Raw genomic sequence first — 16,972 nt, forward strand, 5'->3', positions numbered from 1 at the left:
TGGTTTGCAGCAGGACTCAGAGGTCAGGGGTAAATGCTGTAGTTTTTCATCTCCTACACTTTACTTCACTGTCAGAGAACGGTTACGTCCCATCACTCAGTTTCAGTGATTAAAGGATGAGGAGGAGGATGGACGAGGGAGAGCCGTCACAGACCTGACACTGACCTGAGAGAGGAGAGCTGACAGTGAGGACTCTTCAGACCAACACACAGCGCAGACACTGAGGAGGAACTCAGGTAATTTCCACTCAGATCCAACTCTCTGAGATGGGAGGGGCTGGAGCTCAGCACTGACGCCACCACTTCACAGTGAAGCTCTGAGAGTCCACAGCCTCCAAACCTGTAACAGATGTTAGAGCGACATGTGAGTGATTCTAACAGGTCTGTGAAGCTTCTGTCTGTGACTGAGGACTCACACAGCCTTCCTGCAGTTCCTCACCGCTGGGATCAGTCTCCGTTTACCCTGATTAGTCGTGTTGTACTTCCTTAGGTTCAGCTCCTCCAGGACCTGCTCTGACATCTGCAGCATGTAGGCCAGAGCCGAGCACTGGATCTCAGACAGTTCCTCCTTAGATCCACCTCCAGACTTCAGGAAGTCCTGGATCTGCTGCTGCACAGACTGGTCCTTCAGCTCCATCAGACAGTGGAAGATGTTGATGCTTCTGTCGGGAGAGACTTTGTCTGTGTTCATCCTTTTAAGGTTTTTAATGACTTCTGTGATTTCTGATTTCTTTATTGGACTCAGCAGAGCTCCTAAAAGTCTGTGGTTGGACTCCAGACTGAGGCCATGAAGGAACCGCACAAACAGGTCCAGGTGGCCGTTTGGACTCTGCAGGGACTTTTCTACACATGTTCTGAGCAACTCATTTGGACTTAACCCTGAGACGGTTCCTTCACTTCCATAAAGAAACTTCCTGACCACCTCCTGGTTGTTCTCAAAGCAGTGGTGAAGGTAAACGGCTGCCAGAAACTCCTGCAAGCTCAGGTGGATGAAGCAGTAGACTGACTGGTTGAAGACACTCTCTCGTTTGAAGATCTCAGTGCAGAGTCCGGAGTAGACCGAGGCCTCGCTCAGGTCCAGACCCACCTGCTCCAGGTCTTCTTGGTAGAACATGATGTTTCCTGTCTGCAGATGCTCAAAGGCCAGTCTCCCCAGCTTCAGGAGCAGCTCTGTGTCGGCCTCTGTCAGCCAGGTCTCAGACCTGACCTCTGTTTGTGTCTGTTTGTACTTCCTCTTCCTGTGCGTCTGCACCAACAGGAAGTGTGCGTACATGTCTGTGAGGGTCTGGGGCAGTGGTCCGCTCTGATGGCTTCTCAACACGTGGTCCAGGACTGTGGAGGTGATCCAGCAGAAGACTGGGATCTGGCTCATGTTGTGGAGGCTGCGGGAGGTTCTGAGGTGGGACAGGACTGTTTGAAGCTGCTCTTCATCTGAGAACCTCTTCCTGAAGTACTGCTCCTTCTGTGAGTCAGTGATGAAGCCCCTGACCTCCGTGACCCTGTGCACGCACCGCGCTGGGATCTGATGGGCCGCCGCTGGGCGGGAGGTGATCCATATAAGGGCGTGAGGAAGCAGAGCGCCTCTGATGAGGTTCACCAACAGTACGCCCACCTCTGACCTCTGTGTGACCTCAGAGATGAGCTCACAGCTGAAGTCCAGAGACGGTCTGCTCTCGTCGAGGCCGTCAAAGATGAACAGGAGTTTACAGACGGACAGAGTGTGGGCTGTGAGCGTCTGTGGGGCAGAGAAACACAACATTTAACATCCATGACTTTACACCACATTCCTTCAACCCTCACTTTAAACCAGTGAGTGGTGGAGCTCCAGTGTGAGGGACTGCAGGGTTTACAATGGATTTAGCATTTCTCTAACGGGTTTGTGGCGTCAGTCTCCTGACGGGTGTGAAGGCTGACGGCCCACTTTCAGTGTCATGTTTCATTTTGAAGTGAAGAAAGGACTGGAGCATTTCCTACTGAATACACGGCGCTGGGCATTTGGAACATTGGTCTGATGGATGTTCATCTTTATAACCGCGATGTGTCTCTGCCTCAGTCTGTGCTGTAAAGCTTTCATCTCCATCTGTTTAATCAAGTGCATTTCTTTCACCTGCTTCCTTTTTGGCCACAAGAGAGAGAGAGGATTAGCTCTAGGAAGCGCGTGTGAGCCGCTGCTTTGACCATGAACAATAGTTTGAAGCGTTTGGTGCAGTGAATGTGAACACAGACTGAACTAACAAACGCCCTGAGAGCCAGGAGTCATTTCAAAAGTGTTTGAGACTTTGAAATATATGATGTGAAAGGTAAAGCTTTCTATAAATGAGAGTGACCTGTGGATCCAGCGCTGGATGGAACACTTGGATCAGCTCCATCAGACTGTAGCGCCCCCTTCTGACCAGGTTCATCTCTCTGAAGGACAGTGGCACCACCAGCTGCAGCTCCTGGTTCTCTGAGCCCTGGGCCCAGTCCAGACAGAACTTCAGGACTGAGAAGGTCTTCCCCACTCCAGCCACGCCCACAGTCAGCACGGCTCTGATGGAGCCCTGCTGCAGCGCCCCCTGCTGCTGCTCAGGGGGCAGAGCTTTAAAGATGTCCTGGCACCTGATGGTGATCTCCTGGAACTCCTTCTTCTTGGACTGTGTCTCCAGACTCCTCTCCTCAGGTTGGGCTCTGGCCTCTTCACTGAGGCCCTCTGTGATGTACAGCTCAGTGAAGATGCTGTTCAGAAGAGTTCTATCTCCTGATTCTTCACTTCCCTCTGTCACACTCTCACATCTGCTGCTCAGGCTCTGCTTATGGTCCTTCAGAACCTTGTGGAGACCTTCACCTGGACACAGAGGAGGAGACACCTGTTAATGTTGATGAACAGGTCTTTTATTCCCTGCTGTAGTTGATGAGTCTCAGACTGAGCAGACTCACCTGGTGCAGGGCCTTGAACCCCCTGATCAGGACTGTTGCCTGTGTCTCCACACTGAGGCCAGGCGTCCTGCTCTGACTCTGTTTCTCTGTGACACAAACACACAGCACTGAGCACGTCTTTAACACCTCACAAGTTACAATCACAAATATAAAGCACAGTTTAGGTCAGGTCTTACTGTGAGTCTGGAGCAGGTTCACCACTGAAGTTTAGAGGGAGACCTTTAGACCAGTCGCTCTTCATGGACAGAGCCGACACTGAGGCTGTAGATCTGCTTCTGTGGAGAGAAGATCAGGTTTTTTCAGCCTGAGAAGTGAAGCTGGATCTACACTGAGCTTCAGGAGCCTGAGTCAGAACAAAGTATCAGCAGCTCGTGTGTGATGCAGGTGATGGAGACGTCAGAGGCGGCACTAAAATATAAACAAAGATCAGAACAGACGGATTGACTTGGAGGAGCTGTGGATCCTGAACTCTCTGATTAGGATGTGAATATCATAGGACTGGGCGATGTCGGAAAATAAATAATCACCATTTTTTCCCTATATTGATCGATCTCGATTTTCAATTCGATTTTTTGTTTTAAAGAAAAATGTGGTATTTCCTGGACGAGCATGTAAACAGATGCTGCAGCCAAACTGAAAACTGCAGCTCAGTCAGCAGCAAAAACAAGCTCCACACTAGCGTCACAGTACAGCCTCCCCATGTCACTCCTTCACCTGGACAAGCACCAGACAAACATCTGCAACGGAGACACAAAAAACTGGAATGTTTGAAGAATGTCAGAAGCAGAAACGAGCGCGGTTTGTGGGCGGAGCCTCCAGCGGCCACGACGTCACAGAGTGAAGCGCTAACAACTTCATATGTACATGAAGAGATGAGGAAACTCCGCATTCATTAGTGAAAAACGATCAAACTTACAATTCACTGCTAGACGTCCAGCTCATCCATCGCGGCAGCTTCAAAACAAATCCACATGGTGCAAATAGCGGTGATAGTTTTCCTCAAAGGGTGAAACTCTTCGTTCCTGTGAACATCCTGGTCCTCTGAGGCTCCTCACGTGTTTCTGTTTTGCTCTTTAAACGAGCGAACCCAACTCTGATTTTACACGTAAGATCACCAGGTCCTCTCCTCTTTGTGCCGCATGTGCCGTCCTGTGCTTCCTGTTTGTTTGAGCCGAGTGTTTCCCTGGGATTGACCTGACAGGCGCTGCAGTATCGCCCCATCCATGTTTTGATCCGGAATGTGACAGGACTGGCCAATTCTGTTGTCGATTAAAATGCACCTCTTTTATTATAATCACAATTAGATTAATATTTGATTAATTTCCCAGTCCTAGAATTTCCTCAAATGAAAGCTGAGTCTGCACTTTAAGCCCTTATCCATATAGAACTTATAAACAAACGGAAGAAGAAACAGTCACTGCCTCGTTATAAGGAGATCTCTCCACATTAGGTTTGTTTCTCACCGTGAGTCTGGAGCAGGTTCAGGACTGAAGTCAGGAGGTCTGATTTTAGACCAGTCGCTCTTCATGGACAGAGCCGACACTGAGGCTGTGGATCTGCGTCTGTGGAGAGAACAATAATCTGCTTTTGCTTTGTCTAAAAACACATGTGTCTTTGAAGGAGGTTAAAGTCGATAAGAAACGACTGAACTCACTTTGTCCCACAGAGCTGTGGCTCAGTGCTGCCCTCTGGAGGCTCAGAGGACTTTCTTTTCCTTTTTGGCATTTCCTGGAGTCTCGTCCTGGGGGAGAGTCAGAGCCGTTAAACACAGAGATAAACCTCCTCATGTAAAGGACAGACCGGAGCCGCCTCAGATTCAGCACAGCAGATCTAAGACAGCGCCACCTGCTGTTTGATCATGGAACAACTCTTTATGCAACATCTCTTTATAGAAAGTTTACCTTATGTAAACTCAAACAAAAGGGATGAATCAACACAACTGGACTTCCTTTAAAAAGAGCTGACAGTTTCGCGGTCTATCCAGAGAGCTTCCTCAGAGCTGTAGTCCGTGGTGACCACGCCCACCAGGTATAGACGTGGTGGGCGTTATTCATGCCCTCCTGGGTAAACCTGATGAAGGTCCACTGAACTGATATGATGGAAAACTCCAGCGTCATATCCTTCTGCAGCACAACCCATGTGTCTCCACATGTCTGCACCAGTGTGACGGGGGGTTCCCTGGAAGGAGCTGAGGGCCCACTGTTCAAACATCTCCATATAAAGATCAACTACAGGGGAGACAGGGGAACCCATGTTTTTGCCTGTAATATTTGCCTCTATAGATAAAATAGGTGGTTCTGAGGCAAAGACTCAGCAGATCACAGATCTGATCAATGGTGAGCCTAGTGTGTTCCTGTGGGGGGGGGGGGGGGGGGGGGCTCCTTCTCTAAGCTCCTCCTGCTGTCACAGCCCCGTCACCTGCGGTTCAGTCTCCGGTGCAATGGCAGTGGGAACACCTGCGTTTACCATCCTGTGTGAGAGGCCACAAAGCGCGGGAAATACCAAAGCGGGCGGAAAGAGCCTTGTTGAATGAGCGCATCATTTCTTGTACTATTATTGTACTGTTAGTGCACCTAAAGACGAGATCCCCGAGGGCAGGAAGGCGGGGGTGGGTTATACCATCACGTGTGGCACAGGGGGGGGTCATCAGATGTACATCGGGGAAACAGCTCAACCCTCAGAGAAGCTCCTCTCTCAGCACCGGAGGAAAACATCGTCTGACCCAACGTCTGCTCCTGCACATGGAGGAGCCGGGCCTTTGAGGACAGAGACACGAGTCTGTGGGACGAGGAGCAGCGGGGGTTTGAGGGAGGGGTCAAGGAAGCCATATATGAGAGAGCCATGGGCCCGGCCATCAACTCCAGCTGTTTAACACCTGGGACAGAGCCATCCGGAGCAGGCCCCAGACACGGCCTGGACCCGGGCCGTGTCTGGGGCCCCCTCCAGTGACGTCACTGGGTATTTACCATCCACGCCCACCACATCTACACCTGGTGGGCGTGGTCACCACGGACAACAGCTCTGAGGAAGCTCTCTGGATGGACAGCGAAACTGTCAGCTCTTTTTAAAGTCCCGTTGTGTTGATTCATATGCATTTCTTTTTGTTTTTATATGTGGACCCCAGGAGGAAAGAAAGAGCTCTGCTGTGCTAATGGGGATCCCATCAATAACATAAAACAAAATAAGATAAGATAAGATAAACCTTTATTCATCTCACAAAGGAGAAATTCACTTGTTACAGTCGGCGTTACTTCACAGTCTTATTGTACAGTCTGACAGCAGTGGGGATGAAGGCTTTGCGGTAGCGCTCCGTCCTGCACTGAGGGTGTCTCAGTCTGCCACTGAGAGAGCTGCACAGCTCTTCTACAGTCCCGTGCAGTGGGTGGGAGGTGTTGTCCATGATGGAGGTGAGCTTGGCTAACACCCTCCTGTCCCTCACCTCCTCCACAGAGTCCAGGGGGCAGCCCAGGACGGAGCTGGCCCTCCTGACCAGCTTGTTCAGTCTGTTCTTGTCCCGCTCTGTGCTGCCCGGGGCCCAGCACATTGCAGCGTAGTGGAGAGCAGAGGCCACCACAGAGTCATAAAAAGTCCTGAGCAGAGGCCTGCTCACTCCGAAGGACCTCAGTCTCCTCAGAAGGTGAAGGCGACTTTGGCCCTTCTTGTACAGGGCGTTGGTGTTGTGGGACCAGTCCAGTTTATTGTTGAGGTGAACACCCAGGTACTTGAAACTGTCCACCTCCTCAATGTCCTCCCCCTGGATGTTCAGCGGTGTGTACGGCAGTGGCTTCCTCGTGAAGTCGATCACCATCTCCTTCGTCTTACTGATGTTCAAGCACAGGTGGTTGCGCTCACACCAGTCCACAAAGTCTATGATGACTGACCGGTACTCCAGGTCGTTCCCCTTAGACACACAGCCCACGATGGCGGAGTCGTCGGAGAACTTCTGGAGATGACAACTGTCCGTGTTGTATGTGAAGTCCGATGTATAGATGGTGAAGAGAAACGGTGAGAGGACGGTGCCCTGAGGGGCCCCGGTGCTGCAGACGACCACCTCAGACTCACAGCTGCGCAGCCGCACATACTGTGGTCGGTCCGTGAGGTAGTCGATGGTCCATGCGGTGAGATGTTCATCCACTCCCGCGTCCTTCAGCTTCCCCCGCAGCAGCGCCGGCCTGATGGTGTTGAAGGCACTGGAGAAGTCAAAGAACATGACCCTCACAGCGTTCCCGGCGTGCTCCAGGTGCGTGAGCGCCCGCTCCGACAGGTAGATGACAGCGTCCTCCACTCCGATGTTGGGTCTGTAAGCAAACTGCAGCGGGTCAAGGGTGGGGCTTACCACAGAGCGGAGGTGGGTGAGGATGAGCCGCTCCATCGTCTTCATCAGGTGGGAGGTCAGGGCGACTGGTCTGTAGTGGGCCGGTTCCCTGGCGTGCGCTGTTTTAGGAACTGGAATCAGACAGGAGGTCTTCCACAGGACGGGGACCTTCTCCAGGCTGAGGCTCAGGTTGTAGATGTGGCAGAGGACCTCGGAGAGCTGGTCTGCGCAGGTCCTCAGCAGCCTGGGACTGATGCCATCTGGTCCTGCAGCTTTCCCCCGCTTCAGTCGCCTCAGCTCCCTCCTCACCTGGTCCGGTGTGATGGAGAGGGGGGAGTGAGGGGGGGACCGGTGTGGGGGTGGACTGCCGGGGGTGGGGCAGGTGCTAGAGGAAGTCCGTATGATGGGGGCTGGAGACGTGGGTGCAGGGGGGCTGGAGGCAGGTGAAGGTGGTCGGGGGAGGGGGGCAGTGTCCACTGTGCTGGAGACGCGTGAAGAGGAGGGAGTGGGGGGAGAATCAAACCGGTTGAAATGTTGGTTGAATTCATCCGCCCCGCGCTGGTCTCCATCAGCTGTCCCTCTGGCACTCTGTCCAAAACCGGAGATGTTCTTCAGTCCCCTCCACACGTCCCGTGCGTTGCCCTGCGCCAGCTTCTGCTCCAGCTTCTCGCCATAGTCCTTCTTGGCCTTCCTGATCCTCCACTGGAGTTCGTGTTGGACTCTCCTCTGCTCCTCTCTGTCCCCTGAGTTGAAAGCCCTTTTCTTTTGGTTCAGGAGGGCTTTAAGTTCAGGGGTCACCCAGGGGTGGTTGTTGGAGAAACACCGTACCTTCCGGGTTGGTACAGTGTTTTCCACACAGAAGTTGATGTAGTCTGTGATGCAGTGGGTCAGGCTGTCGATGTCATCTCCATGAGAGCTGCAGATCATGTTCCAGTCTGTGGTCTGGAAACAGTCCCTAAGTCTCTCTTCAGCCTCTTCACTCCACACTTTCACAGACCTCTTCTGTGCTGGCTCTCTTCGCACCTTGGGTGTGTAATCCGGCCGCAGTAGGACGAGATTGTGGTCTGAGCGTCCGAGCGGGGGGAGGGGGGCAGAGGTGTAAGCGCCCTTCACGTTAGCATACAGAAGGTCCAGGGTCTTATTGTTCCTTGTGTGGCACTTAACATACTGCGTGAATGTGGGGATAGTGGCAGAAAGAGAGGCGTGATTAAAGTCACCGGTGATGAGCAGCAGGGCGCGGGGGTGACGCATCTGGGTCTGGGTCACGGTACTGTGGATGCGCTCACAGGCTGCGGCGGCGTCGGCCGAGGGGGGGATATACAAGCACAACACCACCATGTGTGAAAACTCCCTCGGTAGATACCTAGGCCTCATGCTGACGACGATCATCTCCAGGTCCCGGGTGCATATCTGTTCTTTCACGTGCACGTGTCCGGGGTGGCACCATCTCTCATTCACAAACACAGCCACTCCCCCGCCTTTCTTCTTCCCGCTCCCCTCCACACACCGGTCTGCGCGCGCGAGTTTAAATCCGTCCAGGGAAACCACAGAGTCCGGTATATTCCCGTTCAGCCACGTCTCCGTAAAGCACATCAGTCCGCACTCCCGATAAGACCTCTGATGTCGGGTCAGTGCGGCCAGCTCCTCGGTCTTGTTCACGATGGAGCGCACATTACCCAGGATGACGGAGGGTAGCCATCTTCTCCTCTTGCGTCCACCTCTGCAGCCTCTGCGTTTTCTGCGTATCTCGGCGGGGATCACCGGCCTCTCCACATGCATGAGAGGTGAGTCCTTGAGTCCGAGAAGCTGCTCCCGTGAATAAACAAGAGGACTGTGTGTGTCACCGTGGCAACGAGAACAACAAAAAGATGCAGATCCCAAAAATGCTGAAGACATTGCAAATAAAAGGGAAAGTGCAACAAAAAAACAGCTTCCCCTGTGCACAAATGCACAATGTCTAGTCTACTTGATGAAATTTTTAAAAAAAACACGTCTATAAATAAAGATAAAAGCAAAAAGTGTAAGAGAGGTAACAGAGCCAACGCAACTAGCTGCCAGTTAGGGCCGGCGCCATAGCAACAACCATAAGCGCGAGAATCCAAACCAAACGGAGCTGAATCAGAGAAAACTGAGAGGGAGGAGTTACAGAAACTCTCCTGATCCAAACACATGTTTATTATTCACATGAAGGCGACGTTACTGTAGAATATAAGTGATGCACCTGTGAAATAATAAACCATCAGTATTTTAATATATGTTTAAATGTGACCTGATTATATTATTATTCTATAATGTGGGTTTTGATCATTTGATCAAACTTAGTCACTGTTTGTCAAACTTGGAAATGTGAGATGTTTTACTGATTCAGCGTCACATGACGTTACAAACAGCAGAGGGCGCTGTCTCTGCCTGTGGAGGCTCTGCTGTGACGGAGGCTCTGACTCTGAGGCGGCTCCGGGCGGCAGCTTGTTCTAACCTGAAATATTTAAACTTACCCACGAGACAAGTATGGGCTCGATCAGTGAGGACTCCTTTAACCCGCCTGAACCGAGCACCTTTCTCCGGTTTGGCTTTACCCCAATCTGGAAGCTTCTGGAAAAAAGGTGAGGAAATAGCAACAAAACTGAGACGAAAACAATGATAGAAATGTGAAAAAAAAGTGATGAAGAATTGATGGAAAAGTGGCAAAAATGTCACAAATATGTCACAAGAAATTTATAAAAAATGTGACAAAAAAATTGACAAAAATGACAAAAAAACCAAACAAAAAAATGATGGAAAACAAATGTGATGTGGTGAAGAAATGTGTAAATGATGAGTTAAAAAACGCCTCTAACTTACAACACTTTAAAAAACTGTACCAGATAAATGTGATGAAGAAATACGCTGAAGAACGTAAATCATAAGTCACATGGGTTCATTCTGTCTGTGCTGCTTGAACTTGGCTCATAAATGAGATCACATTTTGCTGCTGAAGAAAGTTCACCGTGTAAATACCAACACGTTACTGCTTCAACCACGAGTCGATGTATCGACAAACAAAACAGTTTGATCAAATCATCACTGACGTAATCTTTACTCTCCCTAAAACATTCTGCTCATACTAAAAAGAGAGAAACAGAACATTGAAAAGGAAATGATGCTTCAATCATTCTGCTGCCCCCCTTCAAATGTCATGGAATGTGGACATATATGGGGTGGGGGTTGGATAAAAATTAAATTAAAAAAATAATAAAAATGTGACAAAAATGTGACAAGAGAAAGACAAAAATTTGATAAAAATTTGATAAAAAATTGACAAGAAAATGACAAGAAAATGACAAAAAATGACAAAAAAATGACAAAAAAATGACAAAAAAATGACAAAAAAATGACAAAAATGTGATAAAAATGTGACAAAAATGTGACAAAAAAATGTGACAAAAAAATGACAAAAATGTGACAAAAATGTGACAAAAATGTGACAAAAATGTGACAAAAATGTGATAAAAATTTGATATGGGGTTGGATAAAAATTAAATTAAAAAAATGACAAAAACGTGACAAAAATGTGACAAAAATGTGACAAAAATGTGATAAAAATGTGACAAAAATGTGATAAAAATGTGATAAAAATTTGACAAGAAAATGACAAAAAATGACAAAAAAATGACAAAAAATGACAAAAAAATGTTACAAAAAAACAAAACAAAAAAATGATGGAAAAAAAATCTGATGTCGTGAGGAAATGTCTCAAATCACTGGAACAGGTGTGAACCTATGGAATGACTTAAATGATGAGTTAAAAAACGCCTCTAACTTACAACACTTTAAAAAACTGTATCAGATAAATGTGATGAAGGAATACGCTGAAGAACGTAAATGATAAGTCACATGGGTTCATTCTGTCTGTGCTGGTTGAACTTGGCTCATAAATGAGATCACATTTTGCTGCTGAAGAAAGTTCACCGTGTAAATACCAACACGTTACTGCTTCAACCACGAGTCGATGTATCGACAAACAAAACAGTTTGATCAAATCATCACTGACGTAACCTTTACTCTCCCTAAAACATTCTGCTCATACTAAAAAGAAAAACAGAACATTGAAAAGGAAATGATGCTTCAATCATTCTGCTGCCCCCCTTCAAATGTCATGGAATGTGGACATATATGGGGTGGGGGTTGGATAAAAATTAAATTAAAAAAATGACGAAAAAATGACAAAAAATGACAAAAATGTGACGAAAAAATGACAAAAATGTGACGAAAAAATGACAAAAATGTGATAAAAATGTGACAAAAAATGACGAAAAAATGACAAAAATGTGATAAAAATGTGACAAAAAAATGACAAAAATGTGACAAAAATGTGACAAAAAAAATGACAAAAAAATGACAAAAAAACAAAACAAAAAAATGATGGAAAACAAATCTGATGTGGTGAAGAAATGTGTAAATGATGAGTTAAAAAACGCCTCTAACTTACAACACTTTAAAAAACTGTATCAGATAAATGTGATGAAGAAATACGCTGAAGAACGTAAATCATAAGTCACATGGGTTCATTCTGTCTGTGCTGGTTGAACTTGGCTCATAAATGAGATCACATTTTGCTGCTGAAGAAAGTTCACCGTGTAAATACCAACACGTTACTGCTTCAACCACGAGTCGATGTATCGACAAACAAAACAGTTTGATCAAATCATCACTGACGTAACCTTTACTCTCCCTAAAACATTCTGCTCATACTACATAGAAAAACAGAACATTGAAAAGGAAATGATGCTTCAATCTTTCTGCTGCTCTATTGACACTGTCCTGGTCATTACTATTCCCACACGTAAGAACCAAAGAGAATCTGAGCCGACGGGGGGGGGTTTGGACCTGCTGGAAAGAGGAGCCCCTCCCAACGGGCCTATTGACCTCTGTCCTTTAATGCACCACACAGAAACTACAGACAACTTCCTAGGGCAGCCGAGTCGAAAAGATGACAAAAATGTGACAAAAATGTGACAAAAATGTGACAAGAATGTGACAAAAAAATTGATGAAAAAATGACAAAAATGTCACAAGAAATTGATAAAAATGTGACCAAAAAATGACCAAAAAATTGATAAAAAAATTAAGAAAAAAAAAAAAAAAAAGACCAAAAAAAGTGACAAAAATGTCACAAGAAATTGATAAAAAATGTGACCAAAAAATGACCAAAAAATTGAAAAAAAAATTAAGAAAAAAAAAAAAAAAGACAAAAAAAAAGACAAAAATGTGACAAAAAATTGAAAAAAAATGTGACTAAAAAATGACAACAAATTGATTGAAAAAAAGACAAAAAAATGACAAAAATATGATAAAAAATGACAAAAAAATGACAAAAATGTGATTAAAATGTGACAAAAAAATTACAAAAAAATTACAAAAATGTGACAAAAAATTGATAAAAAAAGACAAAAAAATGACAAAAAAAATGACAAAAATGTGATAAAAATTTGACAAGAAAATGACAAAAAATAAAATGAATGTTTAAAGAAAGGTTTAAACCCAGAGAGACTGGCTATAACCTCAGAGGAACTCACATCTATCAGAAAAACAAACACCAAAGCCAGATGTGTCTCAGTCAGAGGAGGAAACGTCTGGAATATTCTGAACGACACTTTAAAAAACTCAACATCCTTAAACGCTTTCAAATAAATGTTCAAATCTAATGTAATTATTAGTTATAACTCACATATAAACTCTCCTGTGTGCACGATATTCTGTCTTTACATTATTGATCGATGTGTGACTTGTGCCAATTCATTTAGTAACTAATTGATACAGAAACTAAACTAAACTAAACTAAACTAAACTAAACTAAACTAAACTAAACTAAACTAAACTAAACTAAACACCAACCATGTAATAATGCTCACACACAAATATAGTTATGAAGATGATAATGTCAATAAGAAAACAGCAAATGTTCTAATATTATTGTTATTATTGTGAAAGCAAACAAAATAATGGAAATAGGAAAAATAATAATAATAATAATAATAATAATAATAATGATGATAATTATTATTGTTATTGATATTATAATGATAATAATAGAACCTTCTGTTAATTCCCATCATAGAAATAGAAACTTTCTCTGAAAGCTTCTGGAAAAAAGGTGAGGAAATAGCAACAAAACTGAGACGAAAACAATGATGGAAATGTGACAAAAAAGTGAGAAAACTTTGACAAAGAAGTGACGAAAAATTGATGAAAAAGTGGCAAAAATGTCAAAAAAATGTCACAAGAAATTGATAAAATATGTGACAAAAAAATGACCAAAAAGCGACAAAAATTTAATAAAAAATGTACGAAAAAATGACCAAAAAAAAATGAAAAAAATGTGATAAAAATTTGACAAAAAAAGACAAAAATAAAGAAAAAAAATACAAAAAAATGACAAAAAAAAGACAAAAATGTGACAAAATGTGACTAAAAAAAATACAAACATTTGACAAAAAATGACAAAAAATGACAAAAAAATGACAAAAAAATGACAAAAAATGACAAAAAAATGTCACAAAAATGTCACAAGAAATTGATAAAATATGTGACAAAAAAATGACCAAAAATGTGATAAAAATTTGACAAAAAAAAAGACAAAAATAAAGAAAAAAAAAAAAAAAAAATGACAAAAAAAAATACAAACATTTGACAAAAAATGACAAAAAATTGACAAAAAAGCTACAAAATGAGTTTAATACCAACAAAAAAATGATGGAAAAAGAAATGTGATGTCGTGAGGAAAACGATCCTCTGGGTTCAGGCGGGAGTTAAGAGGTTAAACCACGAGACAAGTGTGGGCTTGATCAGTGAGGATTCCTTTAACCCCGCCTGAACCGAGCACCTTTTCTCCACTTTGGCTTTACCCCAATCTGAAAGCTTCTCGACGCCTATAGGCCAATCATTTGAAAGCTAAGACCTGCAGAACTGATCGTAGCCTTTTTGTCACGTTGTCGCCGGGTTTTAATCACATTTCAAGCGTTTTTGTCAAGATTCCAACAGTTTTTTTGTAGCGTTTTTATCCTTGTTTTCGTCTCTAGTTTGACTGATCAGATCGAGCTTTAAGATTTGTCCAGAAGCTTTGAAACAGACGAGGCACTGATGGAAAATAAATGAATCCTAAAGCCTCACCTGGATCAGCAGTGGAGATGTTCCTTTACAGCAGTGTTGTTCGGTCTGAGGAGAGTTTGCAAAGAGAGCTGCTAAGGAAAAAGAGGGAAAGGAGGTTTACGGGAAAGCATGTGACCTGCTTCAGCCAATCACAGAGCAGCACAGTTCACCCAGGTGTGTCTTTGTGTGTGTGTGTTTGCATAGCAGACTCAGTGCAGCTAATACCGTGCACAGACATGTTTCTACATAGCTTTTAGCAGAGTGTCATTTGTAACTTTGTGAATAAACATGAATCACCAAAGTGTTGCACAAACCTGGACGAAAACCAGGCCTGGACTCTGACAGGGCCGGACTGGGACTGAAAACCAGGCCTGGACTCTGACAGGGCCGGACTGGGACTGAAAACAAGGCCTGGACTCTGACAGGGCCGGACTGGGACTGAAAACCAGGCCTGGACTCTGGTCAGTCTGGGCCCAGAATTTTGCCCAAATCTAAAGGCTTCTTGACTGGAGAGCAACACTGTAACGCCTCATTTGAAATCTAGAAAAGTGATGGTCACTTTTTGTCACGTCGCTGCATTTTTGTCATGTTTTTGTTGCTTTTTCATTTCTTTTTGTGGCTTTTTGGCCTGTTTTTGTCTCTTGTTTTTCATTGTCGTCACGATTTCGTCACATTTGTCACTTTTCTGCTGGATTTTTGTCATTTCTGTCATTTTTTGTCATTTTTTTGCCGGATTTTTGTCATTTTTTTGCTGTATTTTAGTCAATTTTTTGCCGGATTTTTGTCCTTTTTTTGCTGGATTTTTGTCTTTTTTTTGCTGGATTTTTGTCTTTTTTTTGATTGATTTTTGTCATTTTTTTGATGGATTTTTGTCTTTTTTTTTGCTGGATTTTTGCAATTTTTTTGCTGAGCGAGAACTAAACCAGGAGTTCGGGACGTTAGAGCGAGAACTAAACCAGGAGTTCAGGAGGTTAGAGCGAGAACTAAACCAGGAGTTCAGGAGGTTAGAGCGAGAACTAAACCAGGAGTTCAGGAGGTTAGAGCGAGAACTAAACCAGGAGTTCAGGAGGCTAGTGCGAGAACTAAACCAGGAGTTCAGGAGGTTAGAGCGAGAACTAAACCAGGAGTTCAGGAGGTTAGAGCGAGAACTAAACCAGGAGTTCAGGAGGTTAGAGCGAGAACTAAACCAGGAGTTTTTTTTCTGGATTTTTGTCTTTTTTTTCTGGATTTTTGTCATTTTTTGCTGGATTTTTGTCACTTTTTTGCTGGATTTTTGTCATTTTTTTGCTGGATTTTTGTCATTTTTTTGCTGGATTTTTGTCATTTTTTGCTATTTTTTTGCTGGATTTTTGTCACTTCTTTGCTGGATTTTTGTCATTTTTTTGCTGGATTTTTGTCATTTTTTGCTGGATTTTAGTCATTTTTTTTGCCGGATTTTAGTCATTTTTTTGCCGGATTTTTGTCATTTTTTTGCTGGATTTTTGTCTTTTTTTTGCTGGATTTTTGTCTTTTTTTTGATGGATTTTTGTCATTTTTTTGATGGATTTATGTCTTTTTTTTTGCTGGATTTTTGCAATTTTTTTGCTGAGCGAGAACTAAACCAGGAGTTCGGGACGTTAGAGCGAGAACTAAACCAGGAGTTCAGGAGGTTAGAGCGAGAACTAAACCAGGAGTTCAGGAGGTTAGAGCGAGAACTAAACCAGGAGTTCAGGAGGTTAGAGCGAGAACTAAACCAGGAGTTCAGGAGGTTAGAGCGAGAACTAAACCAGGAGTTCAGGAGGTTAGAGCGAGAACTAAACCAGGAGTTCAGGAGGCTAGTGCGAGAACTAAACCAGGAGTTCAGGAGGTTAGAGCGAGAACTAAACCAGGAGTTCAGGAGGTTAGAGCGAGAACTAAACCAGGAGTTCAGGAGGTTAGAGCGAGAACTAAACCAGGAGTTTTTTTTCTGGATTTTTGTCTTTTTATTCTGGATTTTTGTCATTTTTTGCTGGATTTTTGTCACTTTTTTGCTGGATTTTTGTCATTTTTTTGCTGGATTTTTGTCATTTTTTTGCTGGATTTTTGTCATTTTTTGCTATTTTTTTGCTGGATTTTTGTGACTTCTTTGCTGGATTTTTGTCATTTTTTTGCTGGATTTTTGTCACTTTTTTGCTGGATTTTTGTCTTTTTTTTGCTGGATTTTTGTCATTTTTTTGCTGGATTTTTGCCATTTTTTTACTGGATTTTTGCCATTTTTTTGCTGGATTTTTGTCATTTTTTTACTGGATTTTTGTCTTTTTCTTCTGGGTTTTTGTCTTTTTTTTGCCGGATTTTTGTCATTTTTTGCTGGATTTTTGTCATTTTTTGCTGGATTTTTGTCATTTTTTGCTGGATTTTAGTCATTTTTTTTGCCGGATTTTAGTCATTTTTTTGCCGAATTTTTGTCATTTTTTTGCCGGATTTTTGCTATTTTTTTTCTGAGCAAGAACTAAACCAGGAGTTCAGGAGGTTAGAGCGAGAACTAAACCAGGAGTTCAGGAGGTTAGAGCGAGAACTAACCCAGGAGTTCAGGAGGTTAGAGCGAGAACTAAACCAGGAGTTCAGGAGGTTAGAGCGAGAACTAAACCAGGAGTTT

General features: G+C 44.1%; 2 protein-coding genes across 2 annotated transcripts in view; both read right to left on the minus strand.

Annotated features, from left to right (window-relative positions):
- Nucleotides 1–16,972, minus strand: part of LOC306982382 (NACHT, LRR and PYD domains-containing protein 12-like) — a 194,298-nt gene that overhangs the window by 58,017 nt on the left and 119,309 nt on the right. The window lies entirely within an intron of this gene.
- Nucleotides 61–4,614, minus strand: LOC306982470 (uncharacterized protein; the record flags this gene model as incomplete). The annotated part of the gene is made up of 7 exons (XM_079582406.1): nucleotides 4,570–4,614; nucleotides 4,379–4,477; nucleotides 3,092–3,190; nucleotides 2,916–3,001; nucleotides 2,598–2,823; nucleotides 185–339; nucleotides 61–68 (listed from the first exon to the last, which is right to left on the minus strand). The coding sequence occupies exons 2-7, from the start codon at nucleotides 4,441–4,443 to the stop codon at nucleotides 61–63; spliced, it is 639 nt and encodes a 212-aa protein (XP_079438532.1). The 5' UTR covers nucleotides 4,444–4,477; nucleotides 4,570–4,614.

The sequence above is a fragment of the Gobius niger genome (genome assembly GCF_951799975.1).
Source record: "Gobius niger genome assembly, chromosome: 24".
Classification (NCBI taxonomy): domain Eukaryota; kingdom Metazoa; phylum Chordata; class Actinopteri; order Gobiiformes; family Gobiidae; genus Gobius; species Gobius niger.